Raw genomic sequence first — 18,699 nt, forward strand, 5'->3', positions numbered from 1 at the left:
AGCAATCATAAGAAGGTTCATCATCTTCAGGATGACCACCCGCTCCTCTTTGTACTCATTATGCCATTTAATCTCACAACAACCTTGAAAGTACTACCAGAATGCCCATTCTATAGAGAAGGAAACCGAGGCACAGAGAAGTGAAGGAACTTGTCAGATGATTCACAGCTGAAGCCCACATTTATGAAACAATGTGAACCGGGGCTGTTCGTCTCTTAAGCTCAAGCACTTAACCATGTGGCTGCGTCGCTTCAGTCGCCAGATGGAAAAACACACTGAGGATGCCAAGTGCTTTGAAATGTGCTGCCCTGTGCACATTTAGGCCTGACTTCGGAAATGACTCAAGTTTAGAAAAATGAGCTAGTTGGCTGCTTTGTGATTATTTTAGAATCCATACGGTAATGAAGCTGACTTTACCGCCGTTGCCCCCCCCCACTTCAATTTCCCCGTGCAAAAGAATCCCAGAGATATCATTTCCCTGGACCTCAGTTTCCTCTTCAGTGAAAGTGGGGAGAATAATCCTGATTTCATTGGACTGCTGGCTGAATGAAAACAAGGTCAAGGACGTGAAAGGCGAGTGCCTACTTTTATTTGCGTGAGAGGACTCTCTCTTGTCAGAGAAACTGATGCCCAGAAGTTGGTCTTCGCATGGGCCCCCTATAATCGTCAAGAGCATTATTCTCACTTCCTGAAGCACCTTGTGGTATGGGGAAGTAGCCTCCAGAGGTAGGCACCACACAGAGAGCTCAGCTCTCTGTGTTTTGTTCTCTCTTATTTTAGTAGGTGGGGGGAGACCTCCAAGACCCCAATTGCATCATCAGCAAACAGCTCCATGTTCCATCACGGCAGCTTTTTCAGAGTCCACTGCCTTGCCAGAACCTTCTTCCCAGTCCGCAGGCAAGTCAGGAAATGTTCAGCCCCCCCTCTACTCACTTTTCTTCAATGATGGTCTGGCCATTGCTTCTGGTTTCTTCGATGATGATTTTTTCTTCCTCAGGGAGTAAGACTTGTGGAATTGAATCTTTGCGGGTCGCTGCTGCAGAGGTGGCAAGAGAGAGAGAGGAAGGGTTACCTATGCAAGCTACTTATAGGTGTTAGTTCCTTTCGATGAATGTGACTGTGATTAAACATTCTTTGTGGATAGCACATGGTGTCACCCAGCTCTTGCTGATAAAAGGTTTCTGACACAAAGAATTCCAAATGGACAAATCTATGAATTCAAACTTGGACGGGGTGGGGGTGAGTAGTGGTATTTTATATTCAGAGAACTAGTGTGAAAGACTACAATGAGATTCCTACTTATCCTTAACCATAAGCCCATTCTTTTCTGTTTTGCACAACCCACGGCCTCCCCCAAACAAAGCAAAGAACTGACAAGGGAATCTCACATCTCCAGGGAACCGCATGACCACCTTAGGCTCAGTGTGAGGTAAAATCCTACAGGCATCAGCAATGCACTGGTGAGCACTGTGTACAGAGTATCACTATTTCCCCCTATCTGTTCCCTATGAGGATCTTCTGAGGTAGTTAGGTTCATCTGGGACACTAGGTACAGTAAAGGGTTTGAAGATGATCACATTAGCAGCAAAGAACCAGGATCTTTCCTGCTCTCTGCTCAGATTATCTCCAGCCTCTGAGATAAAAGAGGCAACCAAACGTGAAATGTCAACAACAGCAAAAAAAAAAAAAAAAAAAAAACCTCTCAAAAACAAAAAAACAGCTTTCCCAGGCTGGAAAGATAATACAGAGGGTATGATGACCCTTGAATGTGGCCAACCCTGGTTGGATCCCTGGCACCCTAAATGGTACCTGAGCCCACCAGGAGTGATCCTTGAGTGCAGAGCTATGAGTGAGCCCTGAGCATTGCCGGGCATGGCCAAACATTCCTTACCCCTGGACACATACACAAAACAGCTTTCCTGCTCCAACCCTGCTGCCCCAGACTCTTCCACTACTGAATCTTTCCTTTCAGAGCCCAGATCCTTTATCTTCAGCCCCCTTGAGCCATTAGTTTTTTGTTTTGGGGGAGGGTGGCAGTTCCCAGGAGCTACTCCTTGTTCTGTGCTCAGGAATAACTCTTGGTGTTGCTTGAGGTACCAGATCCAGTGCCAGAAATCAAACTAGAGTTGACCTCACGCAAACCAAATGCCTTAACCCCTATTCAATCTTAAAAGAATCAGTTACTTTTCTTGGCAGTGTTAGGAATGGAACCCAGTACCTAACACTGAGCTACATCCGAGTGGGATGTAGCTTTTCAAAATGCACAAAGTCCAGAGAGAGCTCAACTTGCTAAGCGCATGTTTTGTATGTAGGAGGCCCAGATTTGATCCCTGACACCACATAGCCCCCTTGAAGACTAACAGGAGTAAGCCCCGAACTCAGAGTGGAAGTGTTCTAGAAGCACCGTCTACTGAAGCCCCAAAACAAAACGAAAAAGCAAAATAAACAACAAGGATAGGCTGGAGAGATATTCCAGGGGCTTAAGACACCTGCCTGGCATGTCAAGAACCCCAGTTCCAATGCCCAACACCACATACAGTTCCCCAAGTACATCAGGGCTTGTACCTCCACACAGAGCTGGGAATTAACCCATGGGCGCTGTTGGACATGTCTCCCGCTCAACAAATTTTTAATTACATTTAAAAATAAAAAGGACAGGCTGGAGTGATAGTACAGTGGGTAGGGCATTTGCCTTGCACACGGCCAACCCGGGTTCGATTCTCAGCATCCCATATGGTCCCCCAAGCACCACCAGGAGTAAATCCTGAGTGCAAAGCCAGGAGTAACCCCTGTGCATTGCTGGGCATGACCCAAAAAGCAAAAAAAGAGAAAACAGGGCAAGGATGAAGCAGAAAAGAAGCATTCAGTTTCTATTTGGACCCTGAAATTTGCTGGGAAAATACCTGTACCTAAGAACTCCCCGCTCCAGCTGCTACATTTCACACAGCCCCCTGCTTCAGCTGCTACATTTCCAGCTTTTCAAAGCCATTTTGAGACTTGGGCTGGGTGAAGGCCTGTTTGCTTAAATATGCAGCTGATCAAAGATAGTATTGTGACTTCCTTTTCAGATCTGCCTATAAGAAGAGATTAGCATCAGCTCACAACACAGGAACTCTCCGCGCTCTTTAATTCCTAACTAGAGTTGCTGAAGGTATCTGTGTACTTCAAAGCAGAGGTGAAAAAAAATTTTTTTTTCAGTTCTACCACGTCCACTTAAAAAAAATCTTGCATCTTTTTTTCTCCCCTCCCTGGGTGAAAAGACACAGCTGGTAAACAAACCACCAAGGGTAGGTAGCTGAAAACACCTTATCTCAAGATGCAGTCCTGCATAATGGCTCCGCTGCCCTGGCCACCTGCTTTTATACACCCTGCGAGGCATTGGGACTATTGGCAGTGAGCAGAGAGAAATAGACATCTAGAGAGACAGATAATGACAGAGAGAGTTAGCTAGAGAGAGAAACCATGAAGGAAAGAACAAACGAAATGTCATTCATTGAAGAAAACAGTTCCAGGCAACCTACTTGCACCATGGCCTGGTTGCAAATTTGTGCTGGTACAATAGGCTTCGATGACTTTCAGAATCTGAGCATCCTCCTCCAGAGCGGCAGTACCTGTCACATGGAAAGAATAATGACTGTGCATGTACCAAGAGGCCTCTGGACCCACAAGCAAACCCAGTGCGCTCCGGTGCTGAAACTACTTTATGATCAGAGGAATTTCTGAAAGGCAGGGTGAGCAGTCCCATACTCGGAAAATTGCAAGAGGGGCAAAAAAGATCCCTAAGGAGTTGGGGTGCGGGGTGGGTGTCAGTATCAGTGAGTTCAGCACTGAAGGCCGGCTGCTCTGAGCTCGCCACTGAGAAGTCTTGTCAGTCATCAGGTCATGATCTGTTAGCGTCAGTTCTCTTCTGACACCACATCCTTCCTCTCCTGCAAATTTCAGGGCTCACTTCTCTAGGAAGCTTTCCCCCATAAGCCCCACCCATCTTTCCAACCAGCCAGCAATCTCTGACTCTTGAAATGACTAGCCCGCAGAACCTCATGAATATGCTGATGTGCAAGAGCCAGTAAGGTTGCCAGCGAGATGGTCAAGTGAAGATCTATCCAGACTAGATTTGGGAGGTGGATGGGGACACACCCAACAGTGCGCAGGAGGCTATTCCTGGCTCTGTGCTCAGAAAAGTCCTCTAGCAGTTCTGAGAGTCCCATGCGGTGCCAGGGATAGAACTGGGGGCAACCACATGCAAGGCAAGTACTTAATCCTTGTACTCTGTCTCTGGCACCAAAATAGATGGTCAAGGGAGACCCACAGTTTTGTATCCCTCTGTGAGATATGGCTTAGCCCTTCCTTTCAAGATCCTCCTTCCAAAGAATCTTTTGCCCAGCGCTAGGAGACTAATAGGTACCCAACGATTGGGCGGCTTTGCGGTCTGTCTCAATGAGATTGTGTTTCTACATGTTTCTCCAAGGCTAAGTCCTTCGCTAGGTGAGATCACTAAGCACTGGAGTTCCAGAAGGCTCTTTACACCTCTCAAGTAGAGGCAACTATCTCACACCTCAGAACCGAAGAGGGAAAATATATATAAGCTTAGCAAATGGGTCCCTTTAGTGGCTGCAAGCCGGGTGGGGCAAAACAGTCAACATGAAAATCCTACAGATCTTATCTGCTTAGTATGACATGCATGCACTGCAACAGGAGGTATCTTATTTGAAAAATCTCAGGGTGACCAAACCTTTCCATGCATTTTTTCCTATGCAGCAGTCAATGCCAAGAACAAATTGCTCGAATCGTCTGCTTCATAGAAATATTTTTTCCTGTTAGTTCATTTATAACCAACGTTCAGATGTACAAAACTATACATACTTTTCCGAATCACATATTCCTCTTCGGATGGCTTTCTTTCAGTCTTTCTCTTGTGGAGAAACTTCTTCATTGTTTTTGGGCTTTTACTCGACTCCTGTAAAGATAGAGGATTCTTTATGAATTGAAATTCCCTCCTTATGCCCCCCCACAAGCAAATCAAAGAGAGCAAACAGAATAAAACAGAATGCCTCTCTTTTATTTGGAGAGTCTCAGGAGTGCATTAACATTTAATTATATACACAATAAAAATGACTCCAGAAAACTCAAATACGTAAAATAAAAGAGGCAATAGCATTCCGCTCTCAATTGCCTTGGGGATGGGAATAAGAGCATGCCTGCTAACAGCACATCAGATTCTCCAAGAGGCCAAATGTCGTTAGGGGACCATCTACAGATGGACCCATTGATACCAAAGACTGGACAGTAGCCCAAATTTGGATTCTGGTCCCCATGGACATCTTACTAAGGGAATTAAATAGCACGTCTCCATATATATTTGCCTATTGCCCGTTTCCAGGAAAAAAATCAACAACCCTCCCCCCCCATCGCCCATTAATCTACCTTCTTTAAGTGAACAAACAGAAAGTGTCTCACTGCTCCAAAATCACACACCCCATTCATCAAATCACATCCAAAGCTATGATGGCCTCTCCCTGGATAAGTCCAATGTCCCCAAGATAACCTCTATTAGCCACATTGGAAAAACACTTATCTAGTATAGACTGCTTTACAAAGAACTTCAAAATGACTTAAATAAATTTTCTTTGGCCACAATCCCACAAAGAGGACTATAGATTCCCTGGGAAAATAAAGGCAGAAAGCCTGAGACATTTTTCCACAGTTAGAGATAAGGGCCAAATGAAGGTTGGGTTAGGAGTAACATGCCTACAGCCAAGCTTAAATCTATATCTGTGTGTACATAAAACTGTTTTTAATTAGTTTAGAAAAGAGGTATAAATGACTGAATTTGGCTTTGCCATATGTATAAGCAGCAGGTCTAAACAAGTGCTCATTATCAACATCCCAGTAAATGAATTTGAATCTTAGATTTAGGCAAAATCCCTAATGATCAATTATCCCAGTCGCCCAAGCAATGCATAACAAGATGAATGGATAATAATTAGTGCCTTAAAATTATATGAAACAAAGAACTTAATTTCTTCCCATTTAGTGATCCACTTAGATTTGAAAGCAGGCAGGACATGAAAAACTCACGTGACAAAAGTAATAGGAAAAAAGAGCAATGGTTGTCCAAAGCAGAAAGAAGGAGCTTTCAGGCATTACAAGATGACATTTTTACGTGTAGCCCACAAAAGCCTGCTTTTTGAAGAAAGTACTTACATGTCAGAATTGCAGCTTCATATTTTAGCCACCAATTATAATAAGGGACAAAATAAGCGTAAAGGAAAGCTTCATTCATCAAAGGTTACAGCACAGCGTCATGTCACTGTAAGCCAAAGATCTTGTTCTACCCTTACCTTTAAGATATAAGACATCCTCTAAAGTGAATATGTAAAGAAAGAGAGATGAGCGTGAGAGATTGATGGTTATAATGACCAAATCCATTTATCAATCATTCTAAAACAACATTTGAAATGTGAGTGTTATCATCAATTACACAGAGAGAATATCATCATGTTTCCCACATTAGTTTCAGATGCAATATTGTCATGCAAAGCCCAAGAAATACAGTCCTGTGCAGAATAAAAACGCTGAAAATAACTGATATATACACTGCATAGTAAGGATATATTAATAACTATCTTATCCCAGCAGGAACAAAGTACTCATGCCTTAGTTTTAATGGATTAGTTCTGTGAAGGATTAAGTCAACGTCACGGACCAAAGCTCACCTTAATTTAAATCTAATAACTGACAAATTACAAAATAGCCATCTTTAATAGGGGGCCCCTAGAGTACTATGATGGGACAATCCTGGTTTAGAAATTCAAAGAAGAAAATGGGATGATTATTAGTGTCAGAGGTCGAATTTCAAAACAAATCTGTGGTACTCTTTTTGGGTCAAAGTCTGAATAGAGGCACATAATAAAGACTCAGCTTAAGGATTATTTATCGTATTATATTAGGTTGAAATGGTGCCCCCTCCAAAAAAAATCTTCCAGTGTCCAAATAATGTTCAGTTTTTACTGTAGTAAGAGTCGGAGGCAACAATTAACGGAAATGTTAGCACATTTTAGATCAAAACAAACTTGAAATGATCTAGGTCTGCCTTATCCCTCATCAAAACACACATTTGACTTCAAAATATCTGTTGGCTATGCATCTTAATTCTAAGATGCATCTCATAATTGTCACAAACATACCTTTCACTCAAGACATATTTAAAGAACTGTTACTAATAAATGCATGTAGATCTTTTCAGAAAGCTGAAGTAAGTGATGAGAAACAAGTTACGGACCAAAAGAAAAAACCACTACTGGGCTGGGAAAGGTAACGCTCCACCCAGTTACCAAAGCCAGTGACTGACATTTACTGATTGCAAATGAGGCGGGGAAAGCCACTTGAAATTCCCATATAACCCAAGTGGCTAGTCTTCTAGGGTTGTCACTTAGAAACTGTTTAAAAAGATATTTCTCTCATTAAAATTTCTCTTTCTAACTGTAGAGAAAAATTCAGATATACATAATTCACACTCAAGCTTAGGTCCTGTGAGATTTTAGTTATTTGCTGTAAAATATCAAACTGACCCCAAGATGCAAAATTGGCTCTACTTAGTTGGAAATTCAGCTCTCATCAAACAGCTCCTGCTTAATCTTGGCTAATGACATGTGTTACCAATTTATTAGAATTATCATATCATCATCAAGGGAAACCAGAGGCGCTTCCGGAAGAGACAGGGGAAACTCAGGTAGGGCACACCTACAAATGTGCAATAAATATTTGTAGATGACAATGTGGAAATGGAAAATTAAGCAATAAAAAATTACTAAGTCTAGCAAGTCAAGATTGGCAAGTCTCCCCTACCACAGATTCTAGCATATTCTCACAGAACTATTTGTATTAAGCCACGACATTTGCCTGTCAGAAGCATTTTTATACCATATGTAGCAAAATTACCTCTTTATAACCTAGAGCTGCTGATGGTCTAAGTGGTGGAGCAGGTCGCAGACAACTTAAACTCCATGGTTTTATAATTTGAGGAGGCTCCAAGGGTCCTCGGGGCTGTCCAGTGGAGCTAAAAGACTGGGAAAATGTCTGATGAGATGTTGGCAAGTGGCCATCACAACCCAACCTGGTGCCACACAGTGAGAGAACAACCATAGCTACATTGGATCAGCAAAGCCAGCCACAGAAAAGGAAAGATGGGAGAACAAATGCTTCCAGTTTGAGAACTGGCACTTTCCAGTCAAGATTGTGGGGTCTCGAAGGAACAGCACAAAACTGATTCAACATCCCATCACACTGTCCTCCCCCTCCTTTCTCTTCTGGTGTTTCACTTGGAGACACTGGCTTTTGATTTCCTCTACAAGGGAGCAAAGAGGAATAACAGTCAGCATGGAAGGAATTCAGCCATGTTGGTCACTGCATGAGGTGCTTACATAGGCTATTTTATCCAAATCACCTAGGTCAGAGACTCAGCAAAGTGCAGAACCAGCCAGCAGTTGCCAAAGCCAAGATCGGAAACCAGACCTGATGCCAAAGTCTCTGTTCTTCCCACCATGACATACCGTGCGCAAAATGCGAACTTTGGCATCACAGGTTTAAAAGTTGATAGACAACAGAGCACATCTTTGATTTCACACAGCAAGTACAGTAAAATCTCCTCAATTCAAATTCCACAAAGCCTCGGTTTGTGATAACTTAGAAGAAAGCAGTGCTTAAAGTTTCCCCTTGAAGGTTACTGAGCAAATGTGATAGCATGAATGAGATTACATGAAGATGCTTAAGTGCACGTGAAGGTAAACTATTGCTTTTAACTTAGCATATTAATAGGGAAATAATGGATACTAATTAATATAAATCATGCTTACCATTCAAACATCTTAGCAAGACTTCTAGTTAGAAACACTTGGCTAGAAGTTAGTTAGAGCACCTGAATATTGTCAAACAAAATGACACACTTCTAAATAGAATATAAATGAATTTGGATAGGTCTCTCTTCACCATAAGAAATCAGAATTAGTGAGGTTTAACTGTACTTTAAACCTTACAAATCTATACTACCCAAAGACTAATGGCATGCTCACTGCTGTCTCTAAGTCCTCTGCAAGCAGAATTTGACGTGGGCCCTAAGAATCCCTGGACGTTCACACGTGGACTACTTACGGAGTGGGTACTACAAGATGATGATGATGACTTAGTTAATGAAGTGTTAGAGGGTGGTCCTCTGATGAGTCTTTGGAGTTGCTCCAACCACTCCTGAAAATCCTGGTTGTTGTTGCAATGGACCACAATCCTCTCCACTATGTTACCTGTATGGTCAATAAAGGAGAATCATGAGCTTGCCTTCCTCATAAACCTACTTTGTCCAGCCAATACATGGCCATCTGTTTTGGGGAGTTCTCATATCTATGGAATAGCCCTGTTGAAACTTCCGCTTCAATGATCACCGATAAGGTGTGAGAATGAAGGAAAGAAAGACTCTCCTCTGATTAATAAAACCATTCTTGCTTTTTGTGACTTTTGGAATCTTAGAGTTTATAACTGTACTTGAAACAAACTAACCATCCAAAAATGGATAAAGAGTAAAACTAACCATCCAAAAATGGATAAAGAGCATCCATCTCATTTAAACTCAGTATATTGGGCTGGAGAGATAGTATGGGGAGCAAAGTACTTACACCAGTTAAATTCCCCAGCACTGTGGCCAGAAGGACTCTTGAGCACAACTGGGTGTGGTGCCCAAACAAACCATTAAATAAATAAATAAAGTGAGACTGTTATACTGGTGGTGGTGCATCAGGAACCATGTGCAATGCCAAAAACTGAAACACCAGCTACTACAAAGCAAGCATTATAACCCCGGTACTATCTCTCCTGGACACTGGTTACAGTCTTTTAGGCCAGCACCAAATCTGGGGCTCTTTGTTGGGAAAAGAAAAGGGGACAGCTTAAGGCTATTTCCACGGTGTTGGTGATCGTGCCATATCAATGCAAACAGGGAAACCATTACACGTTAATCACACATTGGGGTCTGTCGTCCAAAATGCCAGGGACCATTATGGAGGCTTGGAATTTATCTCAGTTTGTGAAGAAAGTTTCATGGCTTTTCAGTACTTTTTAGAAACACAACCAAGTCTTATTGGTTCATGGGTTGATGGTAAAATTGCTGATAAAAAGTCCACATCTTTGGCTCCTATGCCAACACAAAATAGATGACAGAGGAAAGAGAAAATTGCATTTACATCAGTCCATTTTGTTATTAGTGAGCACTCGTAGCTCTTATGTAAGAGAAGATGGAAAATAATGGCAAAGTGGAGGTTTTTGAATGACTATGTGTCTTTCTGTTCTATTGCCACTATACCCTAATTATCCCAGGAAATGGAATATACTTGGCCGTGCCCATGTAAAACTTGTGCATGGACTATGTAACAGAAAATAAGAGCATTTATTTATTTAAAGTCCACTTCATTCCCCCAAAAGATTTGAAGTAGTTTCATGAAAAAAAGGGAAAATGAACTACCTGTGATTTCAAATGTGCACTCATTCCCTTCAATTTCATCTAGTCTAGTCACCGTCATTCCTGTGATTGGCATTTTTCCCTACAAGAAAAAGAAGATTCCCATTAATTCTATGGTTGTACATATCTGTGCTTATTTCCATTTGCTATTCTGAACCTCTTATTGTTGAATTATGTCCAGACGTATTTCTCGGGTTTGTCAACAGATAATCTGTGTCCCTGATATAATTTTAATCAGACAAGAAAGGAAGAGGGAAATGTAGTTTGTGTTGTTAAAGACCCTAAGTTCTTGGATCAGAATTTACAAACAGCTTACTTTTCTAACACAGTTTCATTAGCATCGGTGAACAAACCAAAGACTAATATTTTACGAAAATTGGTCATGGCAGGGCCAAGGTATGATAAGAACATCTACTTAGATAACCTACTTTATTATTACAATGAAGGGCAAGAACATCCAGCTTTTTCATGGCTGGAGCTTTTTATGCTATAGTGGAGTTATTTCATCTGAACTGAAACCTCTCTTTCATTATAGGGTGCACTATTTGTTTTGTAGGAGATTTACTAACCTGGTAGATAAAGCCGCTCATCCGAGGACTTGCAGATAACATTACCAAGAGAGTTGGAAATAACATAAGGTAGCGTTCCTCTTTTTCCTAAAGTGGAATGAAAAGTGTTAAATGGAGAACAGAAATTGGATGTTTGGCTTCTTAAAGATTTTTGCCCCCTCCTATTTTTTGTGTGTGGGAGGATGTTTGGATAACACTGAGAGCTGCTCAGGGCTTACTGACTCCTGGCTCTGTGCTTAGGAATCACTCTTGGCAGACTCAACGGAACATATGGGGCGCCAGGATTGAACCCAGCTTGGCTATGTGCAAGGCAAAGGCCCTACTCATTATACTACTTCCCTGGCTCCATCTTAAGGATTTGGGGATCCACCACTTTTGTGAACAATCTTGCATAAGGCAATAAGGCAGGGTAGCAATTTCTTAAAAAATAAAGAGACCCAACTTCACAAGTACAAAGCAAGATAAATTTTCCTCTGAAATGGACACAAACTTACAGTTGATAACTCTCCTGTATATATAACACCTAAATACAAATTTCCATGCTGCTTCAAAGTGTGTAATACTGAGAGGTCACAGAGTTGATGTGACCAACTGCCCAAGCTGCAGTCGAGCACAAAACAAATGTTTAGGTCCACCAACTAGAAATTACTTGACATTGAAAATTGCCAAAATGAAGGTGGCTTAAGGGGGTCAGAAATTTAATATACACTGTAGTGCAATATGCTAAATTCTTATTCATGTCTTTGAAAAATATCAAACTGGTTTAGATTGAATACTGAATTAAAATTTTTTAACAACTAAAAAAATACTTTTTAAAAAAATGGAATCACCATGAGATAGTCACAAAGCTTTCATGATGGAGTTTCAGTCATACAATGATCGAAAGCCCATCCCTCCACCAGTGTACATTTTCTACCACCAATGTCCTCCTTGTGATCCCACCCCTCCCCTTGCCTCTATGGCAGACAATTTCCCTCTAACTCTCTCTATATATTTAAGAATACTTTTAATCAGCAGAATGTCCTGACCCCACACCAGGCTGTCTTCACCGGGGCACCTCGGAGGGTTCAGGTTGAGTTTCCCACCCTGCCCCAAGCAGAGCCCTGACAGCTGAAAACCTCCAGAACCCAACTCGGTTGAGCCTCACCCAAGTGGGAACCAGCAGAAAAAATCCAGGTATACGGGATCCGTGACTGAGACCTCCAAGCCCACTTGGATGGGAACTGGGTCTCCTCCCCCAGCCCCCTAGTTTTCCAGTAGCTTGACAGTCACACCCACAAACTGCCCCCAGCGCCACGTAATCTCATCAATGGCCAAGATCCAGAGACTATAAACCAAAGCTCCAGGAAGAGAGCGACACAGAATTTCCTGGAGTGGGCAGCCGCATTTGCGGCCATGAGACCTCTTATACTCTAGCCCACTTATGTACTTATGTCTGGTTTTAACATAATTGCTTGTATTCTCTTATATATAGGCTTAAATGGCTCCAGAATGAAATACAGCAATCTTCACACACTTTTCTCTTATTGTGGTGGGAAGCGGCTCAGTGGTGGGATTGGTGTTTGAATATTATCTGCAATGAACTATTGTGAACTACTTTATGAAAAGAAAATACATAAAAATTGTAAAAAATACTTTTAATCAGTAAAAAGAAGAGAGGAACTACACCCTTGTAGAACAAAGAGGGAAAAGCTTTAAAATAACATTATTGTGAACATGTGATCCAAACTACAATAATAATAAAATATTGAAAATTAAATAAAATGCCACTAGGGCTAGAGAGAGTTCAACAGGCTGATGTACATGCTTTGCATATAGTAGGATTCTAGCCCCAGCAATGCATTATTTCATAGAGCTAGAAATAATCCTTGAGCAACACTGGATATGGCCTGAAACCAATTAATAAAAATTAAAAAGGGGGCTGGAGGGACAGTACAATGGGTAGGGTGCATGCCTTGTGAGTTGCTGACCCGGGTTCAATCCCCAGACACCCCAAGACCATCAAGAGTAATTCCTGAGCACAAAGTAGTCGGGAGCAACCCCTGAGTATCACCATATCTTGCTCAAAAACAAATACCCCCCCAAAATTGCATTAAAGGAACATTCAAACATAAGGGTTTCTCTGACCCCATAAAATAAATATACAACTAGTAGATGCTCCCCAAAAGACATGTTCCACTTCTCCCTGTGGCTCCATAAATGCAAAACCCAGTTTCTTGACATTTTCTTGCCAGATACTTGCTGCCTGCAATTTCTCCCCAGTGGTTCTTCCCAAAACCATTTCAAAGTCCTCAGTAACCACATTCAGGAGAAATTCTTCCTCAGTGCTTCCCTAGTCCTTGACACCTGTCCCTTCTGCAGCACTCAGCAGGCTGACTGCTTTCCAAGTGCTCCCGCTGGAACGGCCATGTTCCACACTCCCACAATTCTCCTGTATCAATTCCATGATTCTATAGAATTTATTGTGGAGACTGGGCAATTTGGGGATTGTTTCCTAGGGGCAGCTTGTGTTTGAAACTGCTTTAAAAGAGTTCTTAGAGAGCAAAGTTCAGGCCAGAGAGGTAGTACCATGGGTAGGGTGCTTGCCTTACATGCAGCCAACCAGGGTTCGATCCTGGGCCTCCCATATGGTCACCTGAGCACCACCAGGAGTCACCCCTGAGCGAGAGTCAGAAGTAAGCCCTGGGCACAGCCGGGTGTGGCTCAAAATCAAGAAAGCAAAGCTCATTGTTTGCTCCTTCCTTCCATCTTCCAGCAGAGTGCTGGACCCAGAATAGGGATTTGGTCTCTGATTCGAATGCTTGAGCACTTGACCCCAAAGGAAGAACAAATCAAGGATGAAAAACATGGGAGATGAAAGAGATGGCATTGAAATCTGCAAACAACTTACCTCATTTGCTCCAAACTGCACCAATACTTGTGACATAAAGATGACATTTCCCAGGGTTTTAATATCCTCCCCTTCCCATGCCTGAATTGGTTCCGAAAGTATCTGCAACTCCAGCTGCTTTCTTTTTCTTAGATCTTGGCACTCTCCCTAGAAAAATCAAAGCAGACTATAATTGAACAGGAATTCTTATAAAACAAACATAAAACACGACCAAGTAAGAAGTGACCTTTCACTTCTAGGTTTCTTACTGAATCCCTATTATTCACTATGAACCTCGTCACCAGATTCATTCCTGACAAAGAGAAAGCTCCACTAACCTAAATCTCTAGATCCACTGGTTTCATTACACTCACAAACCTCAATTGTGAAAGGGTGTACATCACCCTGTGAAAGAAGTATGTGTGAAGTTCCTTCTAAAGGAACAGAAACACATAGATTGAGATTTTCAGATTCTAGTTTGGTGCTAGAGAGCATGCATCATGTATATGAGGTTCCAGGCTCAATCCCTGGCACCAAAGACATTCTGCTCTAGCTTATATCTCTCTGCTTAAAAACGGCTTCAGTTACAAAGCAATGTATTCTACTAATGTAAGATCTGTTTGTAATCAAGTAACATCTTAATTTCAAAAACAATGGGCCAGAAGATGATACAAAGAGCTGATGCGCATCCTTCTCATGCAGGAGTCCCGGGTTTGATTCCTGGCACCACATGGCTCCCCAAGCACTGCTAGGAGTACTGTTAGGCATGACCCCAAAATATATGGGTGTATAGTAGTTATAGAAAAAGAAGAAAATTAAATTTTTTATGCCACAGTGATCTTATAATGAGAGATAACAACCTCAATTTTACGTGCAGAATAGTAGATTGTTATAAAAATATTTTATTATTAAAGTAATTGGGAAGAGGTTGGAGTGATATTATAGCCAGTAGGACAATTTCTTTGCATGTGGCAGACATGGGTTCAAACCCCGGCATCCCCTATGGTCCCCTGTGCACAGCCAGGAGTAATTCCTGAGTGCAGAGCCAGGAGTAACATCTAGCATTGCCAGGTATGGCTCCAAAAGTCAAAAAATAAAAAAATAAAATTAAAAATAAAGTAACTGGAAAAAAGAGATACAACTACATTTCATGCATACTATCAATAAACAATATGTGGAGTAGGAGAGACACACAACTAACTAGATAACATATTTATAGATAGATTAGGCAACAAATAGCTAGATAGATGATAAGGAGACAGATAATAGAAATATAGATCATGATTTGGAAAGTATTAGAGTAGTTTAATAGTATTCATTCCAAATCAAAGATGAAAATACTCATATGGTTATTTGTTCTTCCTTCCAAATGAACATCAGTGTTTGGCAGGGTATAATCCCTATGAAATTCTCTCCTGTCATGTTGGAACACTGTATGATTGAAACTCCATCATAAACAGCTCCATTACTGTGTATCTCATGGTGATTCAATTAAAACAAAACAAAATAGAAACCTGTCCTCTCTCTTTACTCAACTAACTGGAAACTTACAAAAATCAATTTATTGTATACATATTTGAGGCATCTATAAAGTAAGTAAGGCCCTCCCGTTGATCATCAATTTGCTCGAGCAGGCCCAGTAACGTCTCCATTGGAGACTTTGTTGTTACTGTATCTGGCATATCAAATACTTCACGGGGAGCTTGCCAGGCTCTGCCGTGTGGGCGAGATACTCTCGGTAGTTTGCAGGGCTCTCCGAGAGGGGCGGAGGAATCGAACTCAGGACGGCCATGTTGGCTGCGTGCAAGGCAAACGCCCTACCACTGTGCTATCGCTCCTTTTACTCATAATTATATGTTATAAACCTTAAAACAAGTTCTAAAACATAAAAAAATCAGAAATTTGCTCCATGGCTTAGAGGCCAGCCACACATGTTAGGGGGAAAAGGGAGCTCAGATAGAGAAGGGAGCACCAAATAAAGGGTGTTGGGAGGATCCTCCCAGGATGGGAGATGCATGCTGAAAGTAGACTATAGACCAAACATGATTGCCACTCAATGCCTCTTTTGCAAACCACAACAACACCCAAAAGGAGAGAGAGAACAAAAGGGAATGCCCTGCCACAGAGGCAGGGTGGGATGGGAGGGATGGGGGGTGGGAGGGATACTGGGATCCGTGGTGGTGGGAAATGGGCATTGGTGGAGGGATGGGTATTTGATCATTGTATAATTGAGACTCAAGCACAAAAATTTGTAAGTCTACAACTGTACCCCATGGTGTCTCACTAATAAAAATTAAAAAATTTAAAAAAAAAGAAATAAGGCTTGTCAAAAGGGGGGTGCCCAGAGTGATAGTACAGCATGTAAGGCACATGCCTTGCAGAAAGCCAACCTGGGTTTGATTCCGAGTATCACATATGGTCTCTCAAGTTCCTCTAGGAGTAATTCCTGAGCAGGGTCAAGTATGCCCCCAAACCAAAAATAAATGTAAAAAAATAAAGAGGGCAATTTAAATTCAATTTACATGGGAAAAGAATAAAAGGAACACAAATGATATTAAACACCATGGATTTCAGTGGGTTGATAATAAGGTTAAACCATGTAAAACAGTTAATATTCCACTGTTTTGACTACGAAAACTGCTATTTTAATCTAACACATTAATCTCATCTTTGCATTAGAGCTTCTATAGTATTCTACAGTTCTTTAAATTAGATGTTACATCTGAAACTTAGAGCAAGAATCCATAACTAGACATCGAGTTGGAATGCTATTGAAATGTCAAAAAAATGTTGCACTTCATTATTCCATATAATCTTTCTTCCCTCCTCAAATGCCATCACAAACTTTAACAACAAAGGGGTACAACAAAACACATTAACCATCATGCTTAAGTCAAAGGGTACCTTTAGTTGCAATCTATATAAAGTAACTGTATTTTAGTCACTTATTCTTTCTTTTAGATTTGACGGATTTCTCCATCATATGCAAAGAATGAATTCACACCTTTGGAATTAAGTAGGTGATGAATCCAGTATTGATGCCAATCAGCCAACAATCAGTTGCATAGATATCAGGTGAGCAACACGGAGGCAAAGACAAAGACAAAAGGAAAACCCCCACCTACACAGCAATGCTTAATGTGGCAGAGACTTCAAATGTGAGTGCTTTATTCCCTCCACTTGGCAACCTTTCATAGGCAAGCATGATTTTTGGAAGACAAATTACGTAACACAATCACTTTTGATATCGTCACCAAAGCTTATTGTTTCCACTCGAAAGACCTTTACATAAGGAAAGAACTGGTTCCCACAAATCTCTTTTAAAAGGAACAAAGTTTACAAAGTGAAGAATAGTTTTAGAATATCACCTACCATGAGAGTTTTGAATGCTATGATTGCTTTCAGAATATCTTGATGGTCTGGATGCATTTCCTATAAAGGGAATACATGTTGAAACAATATTAAAAACAGAGAAAGGATCAGTGCTTTTCAGGAATTGGGGATGGAAGGAGAGTGTGGCTGCCACGAGACCTATTGAATGAGGCATTGGGAAAGGAGTCATGGAACTGGGGATATTGATTCAATATTCCAACACCAATCCCACCACCATTATACCTTACCACCAAATGTGGTAGGTAAGGTATTATGGTGGTGGGATTGGTGTTGTTGGTGGTACCAGAAATTTATGTACGTGTTGAAATTCATAGGCTGAAACAACAGTCATTTTCACTTCATGCTAATGTCAAGTTTTGAAAACCCTTGATTAAGAGATGAAGAGTTCTGGTAACACATAAGTTTCATAACAATATCCTAGGCATGAGTCTTGATTCCTGAGTTCGCATTTCCTGTTTGGATGTTAAACTTAAGATCACATTAACTACTGTTTGGGGGAGGGAAACCTTGGGTCATTTTAGCTACTGACAAGAGGTAGCAAATCATGGAAACCAATGGTGATTAGAGGACAATCAACCTAATACCATTTTCTAAAATGCCTCTATTTTTAAGCAAACTCAACATAGCAGATGGGGAAATAATTCCAAGTTTTCTACCACACATACCTTCTTCAGCAAGGTTGTTACTGTACAAATAATGGAATTCCATGGTACTCAACCCTTGATAAGGGATCATGTCCCCAAAAGGCTCCACAACCATTAATAAATGGAAAGTAGAAATTTGGAGGGTAGCACTGGAGAGATATATAGGCGATAAGGCACTTGCTTTGCATGCAACCACCTGGGTTTGATCCCCAGAACTGCATATGGTCCCTTGAGCCCTGCCAGGATCACTCCTGGACACAGAATCAGAAATAGACCATGACAGCCGGGCATTCTAGGGGAAAGGGCAGCTCAGATAGAGAAGGGAGCACCAAATAAAGGGTGTTTGGAGGATCCTCCCAGGAGGGGAGATGCATGTTGAAAGTAGACTATGGACTGAACATGTTTGCAACTCAAAGCCTCTTTTGCAGACCACAACACCCAAAAGGAGAGAGAGAACACAGGGGATTGCCCTGCCACAGAGGCAGGGTGAGATGGGAGGGATGGGGGTGGGAGGGATATTATCCCTGGTGGTGGAAAATTGACACTGGTGGAGGGATGGGTATTTGATCATTGTATAATCGAAACCCAAGCACAAAAAAATTGTAAATCTACAACTGTACCTCATGGTGTTTCACTAAAAATAAAAAAAAAAAAAGATAGAAAAAAAAAAAGAAATAGACCATGTATTGGGGCAGACTTGGGTAGTGGTTGGGAAAATTC

At 41.5% G+C, this 18,699-nt stretch overlaps 1 protein-coding gene across 4 annotated transcripts in view; it reads right to left on the bottom strand.

Annotated features, from left to right (window-relative positions):
* The window catches only part of ARHGEF6 (Rac/Cdc42 guanine nucleotide exchange factor 6), a 171,451-nt gene that overhangs the window by 15,093 nt on the left and 137,659 nt on the right, over nt 1–18,699 (bottom strand). For 2 of the 4 annotated variants that reach the window (XM_056130214.1, XM_056130217.1), the window contains 10 exons: nt 17,315–17,374; nt 13,964–14,110; nt 11,074–11,160; nt 10,508–10,586; nt 9,151–9,296; nt 7,942–8,067; nt 6,342–6,362; nt 4,864–4,957; nt 3,522–3,611; nt 934–1,036 (listed from right to left, as the gene is read on the bottom strand). In XM_056130214.1, the coding sequence (XP_055986189.1) occupies nt 934–1,036; nt 3,522–3,611; nt 4,864–4,957; nt 6,342–6,362; nt 7,942–8,067; nt 9,151–9,296; nt 10,508–10,586; nt 11,074–11,160; nt 13,964–14,110; nt 17,315–17,374 (953 nt within the window). The remainder of the gene's footprint in view (nt 1–933; nt 1,037–3,521; nt 3,612–4,863; nt 4,958–6,341; nt 6,363–7,941; nt 8,068–9,150; nt 9,297–10,507; nt 10,587–11,073; nt 11,161–13,963; nt 14,111–17,314; nt 17,375–18,699) is intronic. The other 2 variants (XM_056130215.1, XM_056130216.1) reach the window with 2 other exon arrangements.

The sequence above is a fragment of the Sorex fumeus genome, unplaced genomic scaffold (genome assembly GCF_029834395.1).
Source record: "Sorex fumeus unplaced genomic scaffold, SorFum_2.1 ptg000075l, whole genome shotgun sequence".
NCBI lineage: Eukaryota > Metazoa > Chordata > Mammalia > Eulipotyphla > Soricidae > Sorex > Sorex fumeus.